At 45.0% G+C, this 27,460-nt stretch overlaps 1 protein-coding gene across 1 annotated transcript in view; it reads left to right on the top strand.

Moving 5' to 3' along the window:
- LOC149351538 (cell adhesion molecule Dscam2-like) overlaps nucleotides 1-27,460 on the top strand; it is a 192,813-nt gene that overhangs the window by 152,738 nt on the left and 12,615 nt on the right. The window contains exons 6-7 of the mRNA XM_089577047.1: nucleotides 7,487-7,774; nucleotides 24,286-24,588. Coding sequence (XP_089433173.1) covers nucleotides 7,487-7,774; nucleotides 24,286-24,588 — 591 coding nt within the window. The remainder of the gene's footprint in view (nucleotides 1-7,486; nucleotides 7,775-24,285; nucleotides 24,589-27,460) is intronic.

Genomic DNA, 27,460 nt, shown 5'->3' on the forward strand with positions numbered 1-27,460 from the left:
GTGGCTCAACGCTACATACGCATCAAAAACGAATATATGGGGTAGCGTGAATAGTTTACAATTTTTAGAAATATTTTCGATAGGAAGCTCCTAACAACATTGTTGGGCATAAATTTTGAATTAGTTTGATTCAAACGCATATGTCTTTTTCATGTGTGATCTTCAGTATACGCTGGCCCAGATCTAAAACTCGCTGAAGTCATCTTTAGTTACTAACTGTCATTCTTACGGTGTATAGTGTCACAGATGTAAGCCGTTTAAAATGCTGCTTTGCTGAAAAGAGCCTTCTGAAAATCGTCGACGCGAATGTTGACAACGACGTATGCTCGGTGAACATATTGCTACGGCCATTACGCACATTTGTAAGTGTTCCTGGCCGTCACGTTTCTTCAACTTTGAAAATCACTTGCGGAAATTATACGCAGTACTGTTTGTAACGCGTTAAGAAAGAGCGTTTCGAAAATATAAGTAAGGAACGTGGCTTAAACATCACTTCCGAAGGCTTTTTTAGATGTGTATGCGTGGTGCCTACTTCACTCTGTGAATCTTTTTATACGCACGCAAATGCTGCAGCACTACTACAGGCGGCATCACCATCGAACGTCGTTTTGGAGTAGTTTCATTTCATTAATTTATCGGGGCCTGCATAAAAATCAATGAGGGGGACTACTGTGAAGTCTGCCATAATCCAGCTTTTGAGAAGTCTCTGGTCTGTGTTAATACTGGCGGCTTGGTGTCACAAAATATTCGGAGGAACAAACCGAGCTGACTTATACTATTTAGGGCCCTTCATTTCCGGATTTATTTTTTCCGAAATCTGGGGTGCAGGTGATAAAAATCGGGCGATATTTTTCGAGCTCGAATTCAGGTTAAAATTTCGTTATTGAGAAAAATTCTGGCTTATTTTTTGCAGCAGAAGACAGTTCACTATAGTTCACTATCACAGGCCGTTTTTATGGGAGACGTAAAGTGCCCTATTTTTTTTTTGCTCATTATATTATCAACAGCATATGTAAAAATCGCGGGTTTTACTAAAGAAATGATTGCTAACGAAGATTGTTTTGTCCTAACCGATTACAAATATTTCGTTGTGTACGTTACCAATCTGCTACAGAGCCTTCCCGCGTCTGAGCAAGACCGACCTACCTTCATTTCTTCAGAGCGGGTACATTCAGTATGACGGCAACTATTTTAAACGCTCAAGGCCCTTGGGTCAAGGGGAAGCGCTTAATACAGTGACTCCGTTAAGACTTATGGGCGGTACCCTTGTTTTGGCCTCTCGCCTCTAAATCGCACTTTACGAATTCATCCTCAAACTCATCCGCCTCATAAAAACGAGCGTCAAAAAAGGTTTGCGATCCCCAGTTGACCCAAGACATCTCTTTAGAGTAGGTACTAGATATCCACAAACTGTTCGTGCGGCGGCTTCAGCTTTGTGAGCTGGAAAACCAACTTCATCTAAAAGGCTCATTTGCGGGAATAAATGGGGTTAAACTCGATTTTTAAGAAATATGTTCGGGGTTCAAGAATTGGGTAAAATCTAAATAGGGGTGACAAAAAGGAAGGGCCCTAATTATCCTGAGACGAACAGATAAAGGCTTTTTTTTTTACATCGTAATTAGGTCACTGGGAAGGGGACATCACTTTTCAGTGCTGGATAAATTGTGGATTTCACAACAGAGATGAGGTACGATAGTCATATGGCCGATCACATTTCACAATTGCACAATACAAACAAGAATAAAAATTAGAGCGCTTTTAATATGTTCCAGGTTGCATAGAGAATCTAAACTATGCTGGAGTGTAGTTATTGTTCTTTAGTGATGTAGTGCGTTGTTTGAATTCTCGTCAGTGAGAAAAAATTTATTCATAAGGTTCGTTGATTTACTGCTGGTAAGGGGTGTATACATAGGGAAGTGCACGGATTCGGCGAACATTTTTTTTTCAAAGGTGCCTTATACGTTTTCACTCCCAGTTTTTGTGTCCTGTGCCAGAATTGAGGACGACATCATAGTCACGTGAATACTCAAGCATTCTGCGTCTGTCCATGCTTCTCGTGATTAAGTAAAACAAAATAGACATGAAAATAACTTTTACACTCGAGCGCGATTCGAATCTAAACCACTCTCAGGCCCAGTTATGGCCGTGCTTGTCTAACGCTTTGACTAACTATGGCTTCGCCGCAAAGCTGCGCATGTTTGTTTTTTTGTTTTTGTTTTCTAATTGGCGTTCCGTTCGGGCGTGACAACGATCTCAGATTCATGTTGGCTTGCAACAGGAAAAAAAAAAAGGCTGCTACTGTTGAACGAGACGAGGTGGCGTATCGTCTGCACACGCAAACGAGAAAGCAACCATTTCCACTGCCCGTGGACGGAGGAGGCATACAGTTGCAGTTGATACTGGCGCAGTGCTGAACCGCCAAGTTTCGGCATTGCTCGATAGCAGGTCCAGCAGCGCGGCAGTGATGGGCGCACACCGCACCTACTGACAAGATAAATGAAGTTACCAAATCAAGCTCTATCTCTCTCGTGTCCGCAGAAAATCTTCTGTATAACCCGCACTATGTCCGGGTTAATTTGCGCGTGGCGTGCATAATATGATTAGCCTCACGCATGCATACAAGCAGAGTTTAGCAGAGGCGTAGCACGGCTCAGGCTGTAATCTTTAATGTCATAGCGTTAAGGGTCCCGATCAGTGGCATCGCCGGCGTTGTTGGCGCTGCTGTGTCGAGAAAAGCAGACGTCCTACCTGCCAGCTAGATTACGTCACCTTGTGACGTCATCACAACCTGAGCACCGGATTAGGAGCAAACTGCCCAGCGAGGCAGGTGGTAATTGAATTAATGATTGGTCGGGAGAGGTTACTCGGGAAGAGCAACCTGGGTCTCAAAAGCCCCTTCGGTGGCTGTGTTTGAAACAGCCACCTGCCAATGCAGTGGCTCTTAGCTTAACCGCTGCACCACTGCGCCAGTAGTAGTATGAGGACACCACGCGATCTACGAATGTGAAGTAGAGAATGACCAATGGCGCATATATGGACATTAACCCATTAAGAATATCGTGTCATATACACCTAAGGCGGAGCTTAAGTGTCCCCTACAGTGTATTTTATTCGATAGGGTACGATGTTTGGGCGTACTGAGAGGAGGGAAGTAACCATCATCACCATCATCATCAGCCTGAGTGCGCCCACTGCAGGGCAAAGGCCTCTCCCATGTCTCGCCGCCAATCAACTATGTCCTTTGCCAGCTGCAGCCACCGTATCCCCGTCAACTTCTTGATCCCATCCACCCACGTGCGCGCCATGCTACGTTTGCCTTCTCTTGGAATACACTCCGTTACCCTTAAGGACCAGCGGTTATCTTGCCTTTGCATTACATGCCCTGCCCAAGACGATTTCTTCCTCTTCATTTCGACTAGGATGTCATTAATCCGCGTTTGTTCCTTCATCCACTCAGCCCGCTTGCGGCCTATTAACGTTACACCTATCATTTTTCTTTCCATAACTCGCTGAACCCTTTTGGTCAGACTCCACGTTTCTGGCTCGTAGTTGAGTACGGTAAGATACAGCGGTTGTATACTTTTGTCCTGAGGGATATTGCTAAACTGCCATTCATGATCTCAGAGAGCCTGCCATATGCCACCCTATTCTTATTCTTCTAGTTATTTCCCTCTCATGATCCGGATCAGCGGTCACTACCTGCCCTAAGTAGACATATTCCCTTACCACTTCCAGCACCTCGCTACCAATTGTGAATTGCTGTACCCTTGCGAGACTGTTGAACATTACTTTGGTCTTTTGCATGTTAATTTTAAAACCTATCGTTCTGCTCTGCCTGTCTAACTCATTGATCATGCTTTGCAGCCAATCTGCTGTGTGACTTAGCAAGGCAATGTTTTCCGTGAATCGCAAATTACTTAGGTATTCTCCTTTAACGCTTATCTCCAGTTGCTCCCAATCCAGGCCCCTGAACACCTCCTGTAAACAAGAGGTGAATAACATTGGCGAGATCGTGTCTTCCTGCCTGACGCCCTTCCAGATTGGAATTTTATTGCTGACTTTATGAAGTAATATGGTAGCTGTGCAGTCGTTATAGATATCTTCCAGTATTTTCACATATGACTCTTCTACACCCTCATTCCGCAATGCCTGCATGGCTGCTGAAGTTTCAACTGAATCAAATGCTTTCTCGTAATGAATGAACCCTATATATAGGGCTATATACGGGGATTATGCGTGGCATAATCTTTTTGTAACCCTTAGTGTATCCTGTTCCTGGGTTTCGCGTCGTCGTAGTAGTAGTATGTCGCAGTCGTTGGCGTAACCGGTGGATGTGTTGCCATGAAAACCACTCCGAGGATTATTACCATGGAAAGAGGAGGGCATGACGGGAGCGGAGGATGGTTTGGTTTGGTTTATGGGGTTTAACGTCCCAAAGTGACTCAGGCTATGAGGGACGCCGTAGTGGAGGGCTCCGGAAATTTCGACCACCTGGGGTTCTTTAACGTGCACTGACACCGCACAGCACACGGGCCTCTAGAATTTCGCCTCCATCGATATTGAACCGCCGAGGTCGGGATCGAACCCGCGTCTTTCGGGCCTGTAGCCGAGCACCATAACCACTGAGCAACCGCGGCGGCATGTGAGCAGAAAAATCCGTAACCATTGCGTGGTTACCACCGGAACTATCGGCGGGTGCTTACCGAGGAAAGTGGGTGGTATGGCGATAGAGTGTAAAGACGCAAGCGGTGGATGTTTTCCACGGGATCCACTTTGAGAGTAGTTACTCGGAAGGAGGAGGAGGGTTACCGTGGAAGCAACAGGGTATGGCGAGAGAATAGGAATGCGTAACTTGAAGCTGGTTACCTGAAGAATTATCCGGGGGAAATTTTCGGAAATTACCATGGGAAGAGCATTGACACTTTCGGTGGAATGTAGTACGGTTCATCTGCGGCTGCTGCTGCGAAACGCGCCGCCCGAGGAGAAGGTTATCGGTGGCTCCGCGCGCCAAGACCGGTGGACTGGAGAGCGCAGCTATTCTAAAATCGACTGCGTTGGGAAAACTAAAAAGAGCGGTCTAGAACTAAAAAGTTATGAAGGCGCTGTCATGTTCTCTGCCAGGACAGATCGTAAAATAGAAATGCCTTAACAAATGTCGCTGAATCTCGCCTTACATAGTACTAACCATCCAGTCATTTTTTTTTTTTTTTGCATTCATTGCGGTGGCTCAGTGGCAATGGCCTTTTGGTACTGGCCATATGGTGGCAGGATCGATACTGACTACACCTATTATGTTTCGATCGAGCTGAAATAAAAGTATACGCATGTGCATCGAGATTTAAGAGCGTAATTTAGAATTAACGGCAACCAAAATTAATCTGGAGACCTTCCTGAAGCTTTGCCTCATATGCTTGGTTTAGGTCTGCACATAAAAAAAAAAAAAAACCTACAAGACCTTTATCTCCGTTCCTGATTTCAGCACAGTGACGTAGAGCTGGAGGTCGTGATGTTAAGAGGATCAGGAAAGAACCGTAAAAAAAAAGGAAGGGAACGCTTCAGAAAGAGAAGCAGGGAGGGAACTGGTGGCCACAACTTTGAGTGCGGTCCTTGCGGTACTACACCGGATGAACGACTGTACGTAGGAATGCACCTGTACGTCTCGCTGCTCTGTCCTGATGTCATGTTCGTGGAGCTCGGCTCGGGCTCGCTTACTGCAACAATCGGCCATGGTCGGTTGATCGTGCATAATTTCATTCTTTTGTGCTGATGCTTGCTGTGGAAGGTGTTTAAATTCCTTGCTCACTTCCAGTTGTTTGTCCGTAACGACGTGGTCGTCTGCCCAGTTCGCTTCCATGCTTAGCGCCTGCTTTCTTCTGTGGCCCTTTTATCGTGCTGGCTCTGAGAACTCTGATGACAATTACTTTGTAGATGAATTCATCTTTCTGGGCAGAGCGAAACGAACCTGCTGTCATTTGTAACGGAGCCTAACGTTAGTGAGACATTTTCTGTGACGCAGTGCACCGGCTGTAGAAGCGGGGCAGGTGCGTTTTTTTTTAACCGCCGTATGCCTTATTTTTTTTTTCCTGACTTTGGGGGAAGTGCGGGCGTTGCTCTCGGGATGCGCAAACCATAACCGCTTTAAAAAATAGCTCAATGAAAATCAAAACCAAATACACATCGATGCACGTGCCTTATACATATTCTCAGGACTCAGTGCTACTAATGGAACACATATGGCATGTTTCTCGATTGCTAAGCGAATGGTGGCCGATAACTTCCATTGTACGCCCGAGCATGTAATGTATTCTGCTAGTATCGCGACCTGTTATTAAGGCAACGCAAACTCGCTGATAGAAATCCCGCCTTTAGTGCTCTTGCTGGACAGGGTCGTGGCCTCACGATGAAGTCAGCATGCTTTTCTGCATGATGCTGGAAAACCCCATGAAGTGCGCCTACGAAGATGGAGAGGCTGTGAGCGAAGAGGAAAAGTGTTTCACACACTTGTGCATCACTCTAGAGTCAGGCCGCAAAAGTTTGTCACACCGCCGGCTTCGGTGAGCGGCATTGGCAGGCACATCGCCGATGTCGAACAAACAAACAAATCAAAAGACAACCAACGAAACAAACAAAGAAACAAACAGGAGAGAACGAAAATACACAACGAAATTTGTTTTAACTATCAGTTGATCACCCGTAATGTACTGTCTCGAACAGAAGTAATGTATTCCACGAGAGCTTTGACTGAACTGCGTGCTGCCACCTCTTCACGATCCCGTTTAGTGTCGAGACAGCAGAAGGGGGCACCTTCTAATCAGTGTCAGGCATACCAGCTTTCCCGCGCTCCTGATTATCGAAAACTCGGAAAACTTGGTGCTGCAATGTAGCGCAGTCGAAGCTCGCGTGGTAAACCACACTGTTGCTATTGGAAGTACAGGTCTCATCGAAAGTAAATGAAACATGGCTTTGATGCTGGCGTCCGGGCTGGGGCATGTGCAGGGGCGTATATAATGTTTTGCCGCCGTGCTGTGGCACTGACACGCTCGCGCTCGTAGGCGCAGCATTGCTGTCGAGCTCTGTAAGACCGCTTGTCAGTGCACTTTGATCACAGTCGCGTATCATTTTCTTTCCACTGCGTTTGGTCGCTATTAAAAGGAATATTTTGATTATATGTTTGATACTGCTTATATTGGTTCAATTCACGACGGCCGCGACAAACTTTTATGAGCGGTCACTATCGTCATGCGAAGGACTCTAAAAAAATAAAAACCTGATGGGCACTGGAACTGCTGGAACGTCCACGGGACGCCCATGAGAGTTTTCATGTCCATTTGGGAATAAACGTGGTGCAAGATACTTATCCATGTGAAAGATGCGTTGCCTAATTTGGCACCTTTTTCTTAGTTTCGAAGTTGCTGCCGCCTACTGTTGCTAAAGCGATGACCCTTTTCTCATCGCTCTCCGCCTTTAAACCACCTGCTCCTCGCAGACAAGCCTCGGGTCAGCCTGGCGTGGGGCAACCGCGTCAATCGGTCCAGCATCGTGCAAGGCACCGACGTCTACTTCGAGTGTGAGGTGGACGCCAACCCGCGCCTCATCGAGGTCTCGTGGCGCTTCGAGGGCCACGAGCTCGCCTCGCGCCTCGCCAACTTCATCGTGAGCAACCAGTCGCTGGCGCTGCGCGGCGTCCAGAGCGCCAACTCGGGCCACTACTCGTGCGTGGCGGCCAACGCAGAGGGGGCCGCCGAGTCCAACAGGGTCTTCCTCAGGGTGCAGCGTGAGTGGCGGCACTTTCTTCACTGCATGCATCATATCTTTGCCCACTTGAAAGACGATGTGGTGTCGAGCCCAAGCAAATGGAGCTTGCATTTTTTTAAAGCGCTGTATCGTTGCATGAAGGCAAAATCCGACAAATCGTTGCATGCCAACTCATCTCAATGGCGAAAACTTTTTTTTCATGCTTTTGGCTGAGCATACCAGTAAAACCGGCACCCAAATAAACATTTTTGTCTCTGCAGGTCACAAGCCTTTCATTTACGAATGGACCGTTGTAGAGTAAAGAAAACAGCACATCATTGACGAATATATTTTTATGAGAAGAACGTGCATTGTAGCAATGTTATAGGTAGCAAGGACTGCATGCTGCGGCTGCTTTGTAAACGTAATTTTTAAATACCAGGTTCAAAAGACAGAAACGGTTTGTTTTATGCAAGTTCTTAGTGGGAGCTAACCTATGTGATGCTTGCACTCTTCATGTTGCGTCATGAAAGTAAAAAGGATTGATCTTGTCAACTTCTTCACTGGAAAAAAAAAATTAATGCCTTGTCTATTCAAGCATGGTCTGAGACGCCCCGAAGGCCAAGCGATCTTATTCTTAAAGCTTTCAGGAAATACCGTATATCGCGGGTATCGCTTCGCTGATTTTAGTTTTGCTTAGCCAATATATAAGAAATAAGTCAGGCCAGGATTTCTTAAGTGCTGACCTTAACAGGTCAGTGAAGCGTCGTTGGGAGCCCATACGCTGTCACTGACTATCAGCTGTCTGAATCGAACTTTTGAGAGATCTTTCGGTGAGCGCGCGGTGACATAAAACTGACCTCATTTTATTGGGCATAGGCTTCTATCGGAAATATCAAAATAACCGGGACGTAACAACGTAAGTCAACGCATAATTTGGAGCAGTGGTTCATGCTGTTTGAAAAGCCCGCGCTTACATGGTGCTTGTGACGTCGTTCTGCTTCACCACTCCCGGACTATACGCACGGGCACCGAGACGTAATTTTTCGTTTTTCAGCGTTCTCTCTCGCAATATTGGCTTCCCAGACTTGCTTTTTCTTGCAACGAACTTGCAACGACCTATTATGCCGTACTGTAGCAGGCGTCAGGACGAGCAGTGCCCGGAGCCCAGCTTCGTATCCGTGGCTGAAATGCCGCTATAAATGCTTTTGAGATCCCTCGATTAATCAAACGAAATACTCATCTGTTGTGTCAGGCGCAGAAAGACGCGGTGCCTTTCAGAACATGAGATGTGCGTGGTATAGTCAAAACTTCCCTTCAAGGCTAAGAGACTCCGTAAGGTTAGAGGCAACGCAACAAAAAAAGCTAGAAAAATTTGGTTGAATAAAACAAAACTATCTTAGACCGGTGAACAACAGTTGCATTGGCTTCACCAAAAACTCTGTATTGTTGACAACTGTATGCAGAAATGAGTAGGAAACAATTTTTACTACTGTTTTTATAGTATATACCTGAAGGAAACGCTGATGGAACTAACCGATTTTGAAAGCAGATACTATCGCGGTCATGTGGTTGCTTTTGAAATGTTTGTGGCGCATCGACAATTCAAGGAGGTGTTTTTTTTGCATGAGAGAAAGATATTTCTCAGGCTGTGTTGTTTGCAATAGAATAAACGTAAAAGCTAACTTGTGTCAAAGAAAAAAGCAAGAGAAGGGAATGCCATTCAGATGTTCGCCGTAAGAGAGACAGTTACTGCGCCGTTCTTCTCCTCGTAGCCAATTATTGTTATTATTAGAGGAGAGGGGCGTCCACGTAGGAAGTCGGGCGGCACAATGTGTGTCAGCATCTACAGGTAGCTGAAGGTGTCGTCCAGCTTCTAGACAAAGAAAGGAACGGATGCTGAGGAAAATAATAAGTGAAGAAAACTTGAATTCGTCTGTGTAAGGCATGATTTTGTAATAAAAACAGCGTACCTTTAGCATTTTAGATATTTTAGACGAAAAAGAAACTGGACATTTAGCTCAATATTGCGATTACATTTAGCAAAATAGCAGACCACCTTTGATAGCGGAGGACAGAGGAGAGCGCTGAGAAAGCGAAGAAGGAAAGACGGGACAGCGTAGTGACTGCGCCCATTATCATTCTCATCCGATTGTCATTTGGGCGCTGTTATCGGTTTTCGAAATGCATTCTTTGCATTCACAGCGATCACATCGCGAAACGGCCTCGGCTGTTCTATTCATATCCCCGCTGCAATACAAGCCAAGGCATCCGCTCAAGAATTTTGATGGCTGTACGGAGAAATATCGCTGCATTTTTTTTGCCCGTTTCACTCCGCGAAGAGCCTCGAAGAGCCCGGTTCGTTCTTTGCTTTTTATTAGAGGGGGTGACTATTCAGAAGCCACTGAGGCGGTGAGGAAACAGCCTGCAATGGCTGAGCGGCGAAACCTCGTAGCCCCTCCAAGAGGCGAACACGGTGTATGGCTTTTCATAACAACGATGGCGCATGAAACCACAGGATGCCAGTAGGCACTTCTCTTACGTCATTGATCCTGCATACATAAAACATATGCGCAACGCGTGCCTCGGGCATTGCGTTTTTCGGAGTTTCTTTTTCTCCAGGTATTGAGTATGGCCTGCTGGGATTTTCATCTAGAAAAAAAAGCCAGTTATTAAGGATATTCTGTTTCCTCATGCGTGGGTGACCGTACGGTTGCGCCACTAGCTCACACTGAACTACAAGACAAGTAAAGTGTGTGGCGCCGCAGTGCAGCAGTATGAAGAATATTCTTGGAACTTCTTGGAAGGAGTGAATGCTTTCACGCGCCGGGTAGCCCCAAGCTGGAACTAAGACAAATGAGTAGTGAATGTACGAATGGAAGCAATGCAGCTAGAGAATTACCAAATTCAGAATTCGGCAGTTTCCCTGAGGTTCATAATTAAAGACAGTACGTTATTAAACTATGCAACTGGGATTAAGCAAAAACAAGATAGCTGTAGAAGGCACACGTCGGCAGTCGATGGGATAAGTACACGCAGCCTAAGGGGAAAAAAAGCGCACTTTTCATAAAACACCGTTGGTCGAGGTTCAGGACACTTCTTTCGCATCAAACCTACAGCTACCTACAGCGTAGCGCATTCTAGTGACTCGGCACCCTCGAATATAGAAACTGAGACAAAACTTCTGCTGAGATGCGTCGAACGACGCTGGAAACTTCGCTTGCTGTACCATAGGGAGGCGCTTCAACTCTCACTAAGAAAGCTACCGGATGGCAGGGGCTGTAGACACTGCCTTGGGAATATTTAAAGCTGCTGCGCAGGTTCCTGACAAAACAAGCACTTTTATGTTACATGCGCATGCTGCGAACTAATCAGGATAGTACGGTCGAAAGTCAGATTACCAATTGTACAGTGCCACATAGGTAGATCGTGTTATTATGGCAGTTGCTTCATGAATCACGTAAGATTACATTTTCATCTGAGATCAGCCGCAAGACAGGATCTTGATAGGCAGACTTACTTATCACTAATATTAAAAGAATGTTCAATGCTTCTTAAGCTGTGCATAGTGAATCAATCAACTTTTATTCTCTCTTAAAGGAGGAGCGCGTGACTAGAAGTTTGATCAGGTTTACGAGGTTCTGACCTGCTACAGATCGGCAAAACAGCAAGATAACGGCCAGTCATGCAGGAATTTTGCAAATAGACAAACAGTGTTTCAGTAAAACAGCGACAGAAAGGCAACAAAAATGGCTATTAGAAGAGGTATATCAACAATGCAACCAACAACGATTCGCGCAAATGATTCCAATAAATATTTGCGGCGCTTATACTAGTTTCGCAGGTAAGTATACCGGCAGGTAAATACGTTTCATGATACAGTTTTGATTACAGGAAAGATCTAGCTGTTACACAGAAAGCTTAGCGCGGTAACTACAGAGGTCGAGGCGAGGGCAGGTCAAGCGCTTTTCTGTGCAACGATGAATTAACACGCCCAAACATATTCCCTCCTAAATATTTAACTGATTCTGGTTCTTCCCAAGTTTACCAAATTTGATGTCACTTTCGCTCTGGCCCCACCAACTTTTTGAACATTTTTGGCTTTAATTAAGTAAATATTCACCCGATTTGTAACACTTTTTTTTGCTCAGCATCCTCACATCATCCTCTTTCGAGTACAATTACTCGTTTGGCGCTGCCTTTTTTGAGTTGCCCACAACTGCTGCCAACATACTTTGCGGGCACGACCCCGCCGACATAGCCTAGTAATGCTTTCGCATTAATAAATGTGCAAAATTGTAATTGCCCGAGGAGGAATGAGCCGAAGAACTTCGGCTGTCCAGGCGCATCGAAGGCGCTCGTGTCGGCAGCAAAGCGACAGTAGCCCCGCCCACCTCACTTCTGTCCGCACGAGCGGCGCTTCGCATCCCGCCGCTCGAGCCAGAAGGAAAGAGCGATAGGATTGCGATGCGTCCGCTCTGAGCTTCCTCACTCTTTGGGCGTGACAGTGCTGGCTCCGCAGCCGCCCCGCGCCCCTTCGATGCGCATGACCGGCATAAATAACCTAGAGTCGTAGCGGCAAGGGCAATTATATTTTTTCACATCTAATAACTGACGTTTGCTGCCCTTATGACCTTCTACAATTATCTCATTTCAACGACGAATAACCTATAGACCTTTTCCCGACCCTCCGGAAAACTGTTTTCCTGGGCTGCGCGGAGAACGTGGGGGAACATTATCCCCAACTCTTTCCTGTACTACAAGCACAGCCCAGTGCCCAGTACGGTGGTACGCATGGACCTTTTTTGATAAGGTCTATAGCTGATAACATAAAACGTTAAATAAAAGATTTGAGCTAGTTACCTTGGTAATCAACTTCTGTAACAAGTATTTATTTGTCGAAGAAAACATACACTCGCCAAGGTTCAAAGAAAATCAGTATGAATTTTCCTCGCCAGACGGGATTCCGTCGAACCCTAGACTAGTAACAAGTATTATGACGTCCTCCAATGCTGTCGCGCTGATTGCAAAGGAACCATCATTTTATCTCAAAAAGCCTCTTATATGCTTAATGCAATATTTTTAAGACTGAATGCATCTGTAATCTCATTTTTTTGTCAGGAGAGCTGTTTCATTAGAACGATGCTGTCAGTAACCATGCCGAAAATTTAAGAGGAAATTGTAGCGATTGAAAAATGATGATATTCTTATATGCATTATTTTCTTTGAATGTACTACAGTTATTGAAATAGGCGGATAATTATTTAGTATAGTCTTATCCCCACTCCTAAAGACAGGAACACCACGGACAATCTTCATTTCTCTAGGAAAGGTGTGTGTAGATTATATCGGTAAGAACAGGACTTATAATATCGAGTACAGACTTTACAGTGTGGATTTGCATACCATGAGCATCCAGCGACTTGCAGCGAATTACAGCGAATTACAGGTAAAGCCTTCAGGTGCGCTTGTTCCGGCGTGGAAAAGCGATACTACATTCGTATTTACTAGCAAAAACTTATTGTAATTACTGCGATTGTTATTCTCGTACTGATAGGGTTCTATGGGGAAAACTTCATTTAAAGCTTATGATATTGCCTGTGCGGAATGTTGCTGTCCATCATGCCGCAAAATATCAGTCATAGTTAAATTATATCTAGGCTGTAAAAATGAGTTCAATCTGCGGCACTCAAGAAGCTCTCAACTAAAGAAACCGGGACCTGGACATGTTCGCTATATCTGAACTTTCGTTCTAAGTACGGCCGAGGATTACTGAAGAAAAGATTTTTTGTGGACCGGTGAGCATTTAAATATTATTATAAATATATTGCCTTCATCGCACTTAAATAAATCGAAAGAAATACGCAGTGTTTGGCACGTAGAAAGTCAATCGCACAAGTTGTGCCAATCGGAAGCTGCTCAACTTGTCCTTGTGCGATTTTAGTTCTTGTCGACAACAGCAAGGTTTCCAATCATCATGTCAGCTCTAGTTGCAATTTATATATCGAGAACGTACTTAAAAGCTGCAGACAATATGAAACAAATCCTGCCACGGAAAACTCTGTTCGCTGTTAGCAGAAATTTGTGCATGTGTGACATACACTCTTAACGGTAGCACGGCAATTCAAATGCTATAGAACAGCTTGCTGAAAAGAGCGGGATCGTTCAAGCAATCACAGAATTTGTTTGCTAGCAGGGTCACTAAACACTCCTCCTGAAGAAGCGCCCGGTATTAATTTTTAATTAATTTCGGGGCGGTCAACAAAACTTGTCGTTCATGAAAAAATTAAATGAGGCCAAGTTTTCCAATACAGGCTCTGCTTCCTTCTGTTGTGCTCAGATATTTTGGAAAGTCAGTTTTTCCTTAGAAGGTTCACTTATTGCATTCCCTTATTTCTTGTAAAGATACAAAAATGTTTGCGTCATGACAAATTTTAATACAGTTTCGAAGACAGGAGTCTTTCCTCCAAATATTTGCTCATAAATGACTGCCTACCAAGCACTTCCCATTCTCCCTGTTATTCACGCCCAAAATATCCCAGAAAAATTATACACTATGTTAAATTTGGTAGCCTTGAGTACTATATTTAAAAAAAGAAACATCGAAAATAGAAGTAGTGGGAAAAGTATTCATACATTTGTCTTAAGCGTTCACAATAACGAAATCGAAAACCGCACATTAAGTTCGTGTCATTATTTAGAACACACAGCGAATTACATAGGTTAATCTTTTCTCGGCGGTGGGCACTGTCTCAAAAAAAAAAAAATGAAAAGCGACGAAACAGCCATAAGATTTTATTTTCATTCATTATTACAGAACTATATAGAGCGCGGTGTCACTTTTCCACTTTTTTCGTCAGCGCGGAAACATCGTAAGGCACATGGTTATTAATTCTTAAACAAACTCTGTCCAAAGGTGGAGAATTCACCTGCTTTGGATTATGCTTTGCTTTTTCGAGACTGTCGTAGAAATACCAAAGCGTGGTTACTTGGTACCTTTATCAGAGAACAGAAAACATGCTCATGTATCATGGAATAACATGCATTAGTTAATGTTTCCTTAATCACAAACAGGTTGTGACGGCGATGGTCCTGCTTTTTCGCAAAACGTCAGCTGTCAGAGCCAGTGTGTTTCTTCACACGAAGGAAATTGCAGGCTTGACGACGAACCCATTGACAACTCCGATGAAAACTGCGCTCTGGGACGACGGAGAAGACGAATAAAGGTCAACACTAGGGCAGGGAATATTTTACATACGAGTCTCACTAGTCTCGCAAGCTATTGCAACTGAAATGGAACCTTTGAAACCTTGGAAATGGAACCTTGAAATAGAGCCAGCAAAGGAGGGCCCAAATTCTTAGAGCATCTTTCTTTCTTCGCTCGAAATGTGGCCAACGGCACCACGCTTCGAAAATTCGTAAGCTTCAGCACCGCGCAGACTCCTGTGAACGATCGTTCTGCCCCATTCAGTTACCGAATGTAATAAGTTGCTTCAGAATATTTCTACCAGTGGAAGGTGGATCGTTGTTTCTTACAGTAATACTGACAGCTCTGAACGGTGTTGCTTCTATGTGTTCGAATGACATGAGTTAATATATACGTCCTTTTTTAGTTTTCTCTGCATGCGTGCATGACTTGCATCCTGGACTGGCATGCATTTCTTTTTGTTTCGCGGTCTGCGTAATGTTTAACACGTGATTTTCCGTGCAGTTATGCTTTTTTGGCGGTGAAAAACTCTAAATGAAACGTATGCTGTCTACATCGTCGACGAGAGTTGGTGCCAGCATGAAATCAGTCGCAGGACCGGCATACCACAAAGTCCCCGATGCTGCTAGCCGCTTGCTTTGAATCTTTTTCGGCTAGGTGTTCAGTAGGGCTGTTCGCCCGCTTTTCTTCAGCCTCTTCTTCAAGCGTCGGGGGCCTTTCTACCGTTTACATGTGGCCGTAGACTTTCAGTGACGACCGCTTGGGCGTACCTCTGCTCTAGAGATATGGCCAAAAAATTTCTGGGCCCTCGCAGTTCATGAGGCTTCTGTCTAATTCATCATCAGAGGCGGCCTCGCAGTTAGGTATGGTAGCGCATTACTGCGAGGTGAGCACTAGACGACAGGTGACGGCAGTTGCCCGAAATGTGGTGGAGCTGGTAGGAATAGGAGAGGCCTTATAAGAAAGTCCAACCCTTTCGTCGTGGAAACAATTGGAGCCATTATAAAAATCACGCAACTATCATGGTTTTTGATAACCATGATATACTTTCGTTCCGGCTGTTACTCGCTACCTTGCACTATTGATCTGTTCCTGGTCACGAACGTGGCTCCCATGTAATGCCTTCGATAGCGGGCGTACGCATGACCTGGCCAGCATGCGCGTTCTCCTTACTCCCGCACTGCGCGGCACCAAGAGCCTGAAGCGTCTGTTTCGCTAACATTACTGAATACGGCTAATGATGGGCCATGTTAAGAACCGAAACTCGTTTAGTCCGGAGGTTCTATTCGCTGATAAGCAACAACGCGGTCGCAGGGACAGATGTTAACGTGACCTGTCTGAGTCTGTGCCTCTCTCTTTGTTACATTTTTGCTAGTGTAGGTCCCTGGACGACCTCATGGGCTCTTGCTTTGGAACGTGTAACATGCACGGCACAATGTCTCAAGCGCCGTCAGCATTCTAATCCAAGACCGTGGGGGTGCCTGGCGCGGTTAATGCCTTGTCCTGTTCTTAAGCGCATGTTATATATATATATATATATATATATATATATATATATGAGAAAGAAAATTTCGCAGAACGTTGTCACCGTTGGCTGACATTCAACCCATGGCAGTTTATGCCGAATTATTCTACCTGCTCCTTTCTTTTTTCCTCTTCATCGTCCGCCATATCCACAGAAAAACCTCGCCACTGCGATTACCCGTTTAAAGTGGTATTACTGAGATCAACGACGAGTCTGTGCGCACTAGCATAAAGAGCTTAAATTCCAGACAGCTTTAAAGAGACCGTTTTTTTCTTTTTAAGCTGAGCGGGGGCTCTGCAGTCGTATTCGAGGAGATTTCGTAACGAACAGCGTCTCTTCAAAGGGTGCTCCTCAAGAATCACTGAAGAGTTTAAAGACGCAGAGGTCGTAGTGGCTGTCGTGGCAGGGCGGTTCGAGAAAAAAAAAAGAAGCTTAAAGGGACGATAACTTCGCCCCCCTTCCTCCCCCCCCTCCTCATCCTCCAAAAAAAGAAAGTAAACTGAGCAGGTGAGGCTGTAAAGCATACGCTGATAAAAATATGAGAGAAATCAAAAGCTTCAAAGTGCCTCTAAGCTTTATTGGCTGCTCTCACGCTCCAAAAGGATGACCTGTATCTGTAATTAAGATGGGACATCAGATTCGAAGTCCTTGTGCTTCGAGATGCACTTCGCAGCTTGTGCATTTGGCCCCTTATTTTAAATTGAGCTTCGTAGAGCCCTACTTGATGTAGTTGAAAGTCATTTCGCTTTTCGATCTAAATACTGCTGCAAGCGCTCAAGAAGGCAACAAAGAGCGCGCGGAAAAAGGAGCGCGCCGGGTCGTGAATCTTTGGACTTCCTGATTATTCGGGCTTCGATCGTCCTTGACGCATTCGCAGGGCTGTTCAACTACGTGAAAATATGAAGGCGTCGCGACCGCCTTTTTGCGTCATTTTTTCTTGAAATACGCACAAAATATTGTCTTCGGCACCACGCGTGTTGTTACGATTTTTGCTGTTATTGACACTTCTAACACGATTACTAGCCGTCATCCATTTTTGCCCATTTTTACCGCATGCACATTCTGTTATAAAAAAATTGGAGGGGACACTTAAGCTCCGACTTAAGTGTATGATGTGATAGCGCTATGGGTTAATTAATACCCATATATGCGGAAGTGGTCATTCTCGACTTTCATAGCTCCTTCGGAGAGAGGAAGAAAAGCGTTTAATGCATAAAATGGTTGGATGGACCCCTGATTCCAGGCGCCCATTGGCTTTTGCCGCCGCCCTTGCCCGGTTCGCCAGCGCTAGCTGGTCTTCCGAATGTGAGCTGCACAGCGCCGCCTCCCAGTCCTCAGCTGTTGGGGTCATTGATCCTTTGTGTAGCTGGGTTTTTCTGGCATGGCCATACCATGTGGTATAAGTCAGCCACTTCACCGCAGAAGGCGCGATGCGGATCGTGCGAATTTGGAAACATATAGCTGAATTTGGCAGGATTTATATAAGTATTCCTTAAAATGACCCCTTGCTCCCTGTTTAGACTTTTGTCATGTTCGGCGTATACTTTCAACGTTAATCTAAAATGTTGGAGTAAATCCCTATAACTTAATAGTGGTTCAGAATAAAAATGTTCCTGCGAATGTTGGGGGACCCGGGGTAACATCGTGCGGGCAGCGGCGTGAGCGCCTACGTTTACAACATCCGTAGAGTGTCGTGGAGTCCATATGACTGTGGATTTAACGTCTGTATCTTCTTAACTTCTCAGTATTCTGTTTGCGTGTTTACCAATCCTTCCTCTTGTATAGTTACTGCATGCAGTTTAGAAGTCCGCAATTACACACGAGACTTTCCTGGAAACCATAGCCAAAGGTATCGCTGCTTCCTCAGCCTGGGCGATTCTTTGGCATCGAATTGGTGCCCCATTAACCAATTTCCCTTGCGCATCCGTGCAAGCTATTGTTGATATGCCGTTGACCGGTCCTACTGCGTCCACGTAAATTGCCTCTGCCATCGCGCCCCATGTTCTTCTGATGACATTCTCCCTAGCCTTTCTTTTTTCTTATGATATTCGGGGTGCATATTTCTCGGAATGGGCTGCGCCTCGATCTCGCCTCTAATCCGGTCTCCCAAGTCCACTCTGTCCTCCGTAGACCGAATGCATGGGAACCCTAGTCCATCGAGTACGTCTATTCCTGTCCTGCTTCCTGATAGCCGTATGCTCTGCGATACCGAGTGCCCTTCAGTAATTTCGTCTACAGTATTGTGAATGCCCATGTGTACTAATCTTTCTGTTCCTGTGTTGACCGGGATACCAAGTGCTCTTTTATATACTTTGCGTATTATAACGTCCAGCTCGTTCTTCTGTTTTCTTCCATTTCAGATATGGTGCTATGTAAGCGATCCTCCTCATAGTAAAAGCCTGTGTTAATTTATAGTTTCTTTTTCTTTAAGTCCATGCTTGTGGTTTGATACCCTACTAATCATTCTTGGCACTTGCTCAGTCGTTGCCTGTAATCGTCTAATCATTTCCGCGTTGTTGCCCTTGGCGCCTATTAACATACCAAAGATTTCCGCATGTGGCATCTCTTGAATTTGCGCTCCATCTACAAATACTCTAACAGCACCAGAGTCTCCTTTCTTCCTAACTATTAGTAACTCCGATTGGTTGGTTGTAGTCCACAGCTATTAGTGTATTGTTGCAGCGTATCCGCAGCACAATGTAGTCTTTCCTGCATGCTTCCAGTTGACCCTCCGAAGGTCCAAATCGTAATGTCGTCAGCACACAGTGCGTGCTTGGCAACCTGTATGCTGTCCAGCCTACTCGGAAGTCCTAATAGGGCAATGTTGAAGAACAAAGGGGACAACACTGCCCTCTGCGGTGCGCCCCTACCTCCCAGTCGCGTGAACCCAGACTTTACTTCTTCAACATTAGGGCTAACTCTGCGGTTCGAGAAATTCTTTGATATAATTATACGTACTTACAGCACAATAGCAGTTCTGTAAATTTTTGATCAAGATATCATGTTTTACGTTATAAAAATCACCTTTGAGGTCTAATGCTAGTATTTCCTTGGTCTGATAGCCTCTAGATTTGTCGCTAATTTCATCTTTTAGCTTTAAAAGCACGTCTTGAGTAGAAAGATTTGGTCTGAACCCGAACATCACGTTTGAGAAGAGGCCGCTTTCGTCTAAATGTCTGTAAACTCTTTTATATATAACTTTTTCTATCAACTTGCTGGTGCACGACGTTAAGGATATTGGCCTCAGATTCTCAATACTTGTCTCTTTGCCGGATTTCGAAATAAACAGAACCTCTGCCGCATTGCATTCCTTAGGAATTTTTCCTTCCGACCAGCATTTGTGAAAGAATTCCGTGACAGCCTCCAAGGAGTTGTCTTCCAAGTTAGCTAGCATGTTGGTGGTAACTTGATCTCCGCCAGGGAAGGTATCCCTCCTCATGTCCAAGGGTGTGGAATGCACCTCGCAGGTTGTGGTCACCTTGTCCATTTCCTTATTCTGTGTGCCCGTGTATTCTTCCATGTTCAGACCGACACCCTTCGATTGTAAGCATCTCCTTTCAAGTTCTGCAATGAGCTTCCTTTCGCTCCACGTGAAGTTGTGTATGGCCTTCAACAGATTTGCTTTGTGCTCTGTTTTGCTCTTTCCTGGGTCCATCAGGCATCTCAGTATGGACTAGGTTATCTTGAGGTTATGTATGCCATTGAGAGAGTCGCAGAGGTTGTGCCAGTCAGCCTTGACCAAAATCGAAGTATACTGCTCAGTGTGCTCCGTAAGCTCTGCTATTCTTTTCTTTAGTTTTCTGTTGAGCTTCTGCCTCCTCCACCTCTTTGTGAGACCTGCTCCTCGCTTCACATAGGTGCACTAAATGCGGGTAAATCGCCGGAAAGTCTTCGGATGTATAGTCTGTTTGGTCTGAGTTTCCTCGTCCTCCAAAAGCGTTTCCAACCATGCCTTATAATCGTCAATTCTGTGCTCCTCCTTTTCGCTCCTGCACTCCCTGACATTATCCCGATTTGTAATTCTCGCTGTCCCCCTCTTCCTGCTGCTTTTGTTGCACTCCACTGTAGACTGCAGGATAAAGTGATTGCTTCCCGAGTTCTGTTTAAAATTATCCCAGGCTGCATGTCTTAGATTTTTCCCTAGGGTTAAATCCGGACTAGTGTCCTTACAGACACTATTGCCCACTATAGTAGGATCGCTTGGGTCCGTTAGGGTCGTTAGCGCTTCATTCGTGATTGTATCTGCTGAGTGTTTCCCGTCGCAATCTCATACGAGTAGCCCCATAGGTAGCTTTCGGCATTGAAGTCCCCTGCAATTAGCAGTGGACCTTCATTAGCCGCAAGTTTAGATTTTCTAATAATTTTCTGGAACCTGCCCGATTTATCCTTCTGTTTGCTATAGATATTTACGATCCAAGTACTCTAGTTTTCTCTACGATGGGGTAACATTCATATGCAAGTATATTCTACAACCTCCACTTACAGATCAACGATTTCGGCCGTGTATTCTTTGCGTACTAATATGCACGTGCTTGGGTGAAGATTTAAGGTCTTGTATTCAATTAGCTTCGCGTCCGCATTGGTCTCCTGCAGCGCTATTACTGCCGGTTTGAGATCAACGCTATTTGCATATTGCCGCAGTTTGGCCTGTTTTTTCCTGAATTCTCGGCAGTTCCTTTGCAAACTTATTATTTTTATTATTATTATGCCTGTTCATCTCGTTCGGGACAGTCATCGTCATCATCGTTTAAAACTTTGTTGGCTGTCCAACTCTTGACCAAGGTCCTTTTGACCAGCGTAGTACTTTCTGTATTTTTTCTATTCTTCTTAATGTTAAGAGCCGCTACTTCATTTCGCTCTATGCCTACCGCCTGTTGGAGATTTTTTGGTTGAGCTGTAACTGCTGTATGGCGAGTTGCATTTGCTCCTGGCTAGAACGTATCTGCAAACTTTACTCTCTAAATTGTGCTGTCATCTGTATGATCATATCCTTGATTTCAATGAGAGTATTTTCGGCAACCCTAGTTTCTTTCTAACCTTGTCTTTGGCGCATCATAGCCTCAGTTGCTTTTGTGCCGTTAAAATAAATATAACTAACTATAACTAACCTATTTTCTTTGGGTTCCGACCTTCGAGGAACAGGCCCCGCACTATAGACTTTCATGGTTCTTTTTAAATTTTCGATTGTCCTCCTTAACTTTGCGATTTTCTTTCCTAGTTCCTTTAAGTTATTTTTTCAGTTCTCTACATTCATTATTGTTTCCCAACAACTGAGTACCCGATGTAACTCGCGCTGCCCAGCTGACCTCCACTACGTAACTGGACATATGGCATAGACAGACAGAGGTGACGACTAACTTATATTGAAACTTAAGTTCGATGGGGTGACAAACCCTGCTCAAGCAGACTTTCGAAGGGTCTCTCGAGGTTCTCGGGAATCGTGTGTAAAGCGAAAAGCACTAGCGCTGTTCGTATGTGCTCTGCGCACTCTTCGTTGCACCTGTTGCTTTGCTGAGGCAGCTCTCGGGGCACCTCACTCTCTGCGCCTCGCCATCGTAGTGCATAGCCGTCACTCTCCGTCTGTCATCCTGCACAAGTGCGCGCTGAATTAGAGTAAATTAACGAAGAAACGCGGTACTTCTTGTTGCGACCCGCACTTGAGATGGAGTGTTCTCTTGAACTTATCGGGCATAGCGACCCTGCGTCATGGGTACGTCGCGTGTAGGGTAGTGTGGCGTCGCTAAATAGCCACCACTTCCGTGCGGTTATACCATGAAGCCAGGTGTGTCGCACCATTTTTCTCGGCGTATTGAGCTGGTCACAGTACCCAGCACTGAGGCAGAGGAATAGATCTCTTATGAGTGGCATGATCGATCAACCAACGGTGCGTAACCTAGGTTCAGTAGCAGTCCGTCTGGCGGACAAAGCGATTTTAAAACAGTGTGCGTGACAAAAAATGTTCTTGAAGTTATCAGTGTTATAAAAAAATGCTTGATCATTCACGCGAAGTAATGTCAAGAAAAAATTTGCTGTGTTTAGTTGGACTTCGTTTTTATTCTGCACAAAACCGTCAGAATAGGCGCTGGTTCTGGTGCGGAGAGAAGCTGTCACAGAAATTTCATAGAAGTGTTTTTCTGAGTAGCCGCGCGAATTTAAAGGAAGCAACACGGCGTCTAGATGTCGTTGTTACTCTGCTGTGTTTTTGTCTTCAATTTCGCTGCCTTCTAACATGTATCCTGACCAGACGTAATGCTGTCAAACCCTTGACTAAAGTGTACTAACTCTCTGCTTGGGCAGAATTTCTTTTGCGCGAATTTGGCCTAGCTTGTTATTCCTTTCAATGAATCTTTACAATTCCATTGCCTTCTTTTCCTTTCGGCTGGATGCCTTTGTGCTTTGTACAGAAAGATTGCTACAAAGCATGTGAAGGGTCAAACTTACTGTCAGGATAAAGTTCTTGTAATATCGCGAGTAAGCGGCTGGAACACTCAAGCGGATCGGAATCGACTCTGCATTTGACAGTCTAGCAGCGGCTCCTTTCTGAATAATCTCGCTGGCTTCCCTTTCCTTTCCAGCCATTGTGGGCGATGTTTGCTGCTCCTTCTTTCTGTCCATTTTATTTGCGCATTGGCTTACGGCTGGTTACTTTATTGATTTATACGGACGCGTTGTGTGAACCCGACCACGAACCGAGCAGGTATTGGTAAGTTATGTCTGGCATTATCTAATCAGACGCCGGATCCGCAATGACATTAGTGCGCAAACGATTCACGAAGGACCGGCGAGGGACCGTGCACTGAACAAAAGCGGTAGAAGGTAGGCCACAGGATAACACAGAATCGCGCTGTCCAATATGGAACCGTGCCTGCGTCTGGGCAACTCTGTCAGTTGAGTCCTTCGTTAGCTGACGTCAGCTGTAGCCTCGACCACGCCCTCCTGCTTGGGAGAGGAAGAGCAGACCGGATTTTCGCCTTGAGAGTATGAGCCTGTCTGGCAGTCGTGACGGCCGAGCAACCCAGCCCTCAGCTGTCATTTTTCAGTGTTTTCGCTGCGCGAAAAGGCATAGTGTAACTTTGTGCTGATTGGAATAGCCCGACTAAGCGAAAGCGCCCCGTAAAACTCTCTCCCCCCCCCCCCCCCCCCCTTATATGCTCAATGAGGATGATCCGATGAAAGTGCGGTGCACCTTGTAGTCGTATTCTGTGGCTATGGTGATGGCACAAATTATACTTTCGTCGTAGGTTTTATGTAGCAGTATTGTAGGAGTGAGCACTACGGATGCTTTTCATTAGGATATAAGTTGCAAGACAATTCTGTGACAAACACAAAGAATCGCGGATGCTCAGTAGTCAATGCAGGTTTTTTTGTGTGTGCGTGGTTGGTTATTACTAGCACTGGCGACTGAAACGCTTGAAGTTCACCCGCCGCCGTGGCTCAGTGGTTTAAGCGCTCGTCTACCAAGCCGGAGTACCCGGGTTCTAACCCGACCGTGGCGGCCGCGTTTCGATGGGGGCTAAACGCAAAAGGCGCCCGGGTGCCGTGCGATGTCAGTGAACGCTAAAGATCCCCAGGTGGTCGAAATTATTCCGGAGACCTCCACTACGGCACCTATTTCTCTCCTTCTTCTTTCACTCCCACCTTCCACCCCTGTTTTCCACGCGGTGTCCACGCAATGAGATGTGAGACAATTACTGCGGCATTTCCGTTCCTCAAAAACCAATTTTAAATTTTTTCCTCTCAACCATCAAACTTGAAGCGGAGTACAGGTTTCTCCTCCTCCGCGTGACTGGTGACAAGCACATGCTTACTGCCCCCGCAGATTCTCCCGTGTGCGCTTCCAAGCTGCACGGCGTGTACCGGGCGGCCAAGAACGACGAGGTGCGGGTCCAGTGCGCAGTGCTTGCGGAGCCAGCCAACGTGACCTTCCAGTGGTTCCTCAACGCGTCTTCGGGACCACGCCGAGAACTGGCTTGGGCCTCCGCATCGGGCACCGACGGCATCGCCAGCAGCCTGCTGTTGTATGCGCCTGAAAACGAGTCCGACTACGGCGTGATCACCTGCTGGGCGCGCAACATGGTCGGCCCCGCTAGTGAGCCGTGCGTCTTCGAGATTCTGCCCGCCGGTGAGGCACTGCGGTGTCCGCCCCATGGGGCTTTCTAGAACGGACGAAACAGTCGCGGTCGTGCTAGTTGCTTGAATGACGTATTTTCCTGCCTTGGTAAAGCCCGCGGTTTCACTCCCCCCCCCCCCCCCCCTTCCCCCCCTCATTTATTTTGCAAGCGAGTGTTACTGATCGCTTTAGAAAATTTGTGTGCTAATGCCATGCTGATTATGTTTACGCTATTATAGGTGACTTCTGCTTTACATAAAGTGAAAAAAAAAGTGCAGCACAATAAAATACCTCTGCTTGCCGAGATGGTGTAATGTAAAGTAGGAGAGGAACACAGAGAAGGTTCTTTACTTTTTCTTGCTTCAGCAGCGTAATAAAATGTTCAGAAGCACTGCAGCGTGGAATTTACCGCAGAAGCGCGGATGGCAGGATGGTTCGGGATCCTGTGCGAGTGCGTCCTGTAAAAGTTTTTTTTTCCTGCGTCGATTTCTTTGCTACGCTGTGGAACGATGATATGCACTACAATCATATCTAACGAGGGGAAATGTTGTTCTGAAGAAATTTAAATTAACGAGCATTGGATGAACAAGCAAGCCCAAATTCTCCTTCAAACTTCACTCCTTAATGGAGAAATGAGTCGCTACATGATTCTACCCTTTTCATAAACTAATTTCAGCAAGGCATGGAGGATTTGGAGAGCCAGGGTGTCGACGTCATAAACAATAAACAGTTTTGACAGGTATAAAGCATAGGTACTGAATGAATGCAAGGATTTAGAATTATGCCTAATCTGTCAAGAATATTGTCTCAAGGGAATTACGATGACTACACAGGGTTTCGATGCAGACTATGTTATGAGTGGCTGATCACATCAAGAAGAAATGAGGTAAAAAGATCTCTGCCTCTTTCAATAGGAATAGTTCCAGCTTGTTCGGCTTATCGCCGTTTATGGCAGTCTTTAGTTTCTTATCGGCAGCTTCGCAGTCAGTCGCTGTCGTCGATCGAGCTGGGACAAGTACTTTTGTGGGATGGTTTGTTTTATCAACAGATTGCTTTAAACCATTCTGAATGCCACGAAAGTTTGCATGCGCTTTCAGTAACCCCACTTGATCCCTCCCTACAATTTTATTTTGGGAAAGGCTGAACTTTATTTAAAGTCAAGGAGAAGATCGTTTGCCCACCCTTATAAAAATCATCTGTAGACTATCTATAGACTTCTTATAAACTCTGTTGTCTTCCGTAGACATTTCTTTTTGTCTATTCACAGTCTATAGATTGTCTATAGAAATACGGCTACTGAAAGTATGTGGCCATAAATGAATAGATTATCCACAGACTGTCTGTAGGATTTGCATGGCTTATTGAATAGTCTATAAGATTTGTTTATAGAAAGTCGATAGACTTAATTGAGAAAAGCCTATGGACATTCTATGTACTGTCTAAAGAAACCTTTTTAAGCTTGACTGCTTGCGGTGTGAAAGACTCCGCAGTGAAAAAATTGGCATGAAAACAATCGCATCAGAGAACACAGGTGCACTGCAAATTGCAGTGCAGTGGCCGAGAGTCAGTCAATGTAACGGGACTAGAAAATTGTGTGCTATAACATGGCTGCAGATAATGCCAGAGAGGAGAGGAAGCAGTTATAAAGAGAGGTTTTTATCCTTCATAAAAATTCAGGGGGCACTTTGGCTCTCTAAAGGGCTGCAGGGCGAAAGCGTTTCCTGGCGCATTGTTTTTTATTTTTTATTTGTCATGTTTTATAACTTATATTTTTTATTTTTGTTTCTTTTCTAATTTTTTTTCTTTTTCTCTTCTTAGTTTTCTTATTTTTATTCTTAAAATTTTATTTATGAAACCCATGAATTCACTAGATGCGCCTTTATTCATGCCCAAACCCTGAACCTGTTGTTTCGCCCAGAATTCATTTTAGTCGAATGTTGCTGCAGGTAACGGACATTTACAAAGAATTGGACTTCTTACCGGATTGGTTTCCTCTCCTGATGCGCTATATATCCTTACTTACCTTTTAGTTCTAATATATTTACTATCATGTTTGTGCCACGTAGCGCCTACCTAGGTGCTCTGTAAATAGTTTTTTTTTTGTGTGTGTGTATACACACACATATATGTATATATATCTTTTCTGTACAAAACCATGTAAATAAATACCATGAAAAAAAAAGCGTTCGTGGCGGAGTGGTAGCGTGTCTACTTCAAATGCCAAAGGCCCTGGTTTGATTCCCAGCCTAGACATAGTTTTTTTTTATGTAGTGACGCCGAAACGCGGACACACTTGCTAACATTCCTTGGTCACGACAGTATGAGGCATTAAAGGCTTTCGCCTTAAAATCCAACACGGTTGCTGTTGATGTTGCTGATGAGGTTACGTCGTTTCTGACCACACTATCGTGTCGAACACGTGAGCACGCTTCCACCATTGCACCCCTTTCGCACGGCCCCTTTCAAAGTCCTTTCCATAATAGCCATATTTCACTAACGGGCCAAAACCTGGATGGAGCAGCGACTTAGTTACTCGGTCGACTCAAATGCGAAAGGTCCGTCGAATTTTCAGAATCGCTTCCTAAGCATAAGGTGCCAGATTGTACAGTTTCGAAAATGGACTGGATGATTTTAATATGCTCTTAGCATAGAAATTCATTTATTTCATTTCTTTAAGTCACACCTTTTCTGATCAGCGCCAGCAGGTTTTGTTTATTAATCGTATAAAAATGGGCACTCGCTGTTACTACGACATGTTTACTGTCTCAAGATCCAATAATAAAATAAAAACACCCCCAGAAAAAGTAAAACTAACAAGCTTTTTCACATTTGGAAGATGCTCTCAAACATTTTCAACTGCTTAGTTTTTGTTCGTTTTTATTAT

The sequence above is a fragment of the Amblyomma mixtum genome, chromosome 3, assembly GCF_055824585.1.
Source record: "Amblyomma mixtum isolate Tamu chromosome 3, ASM5582458v1, whole genome shotgun sequence".
In the NCBI taxonomy this organism is placed as follows: domain Eukaryota; kingdom Metazoa; phylum Arthropoda; class Arachnida; order Ixodida; family Ixodidae; genus Amblyomma; species Amblyomma mixtum.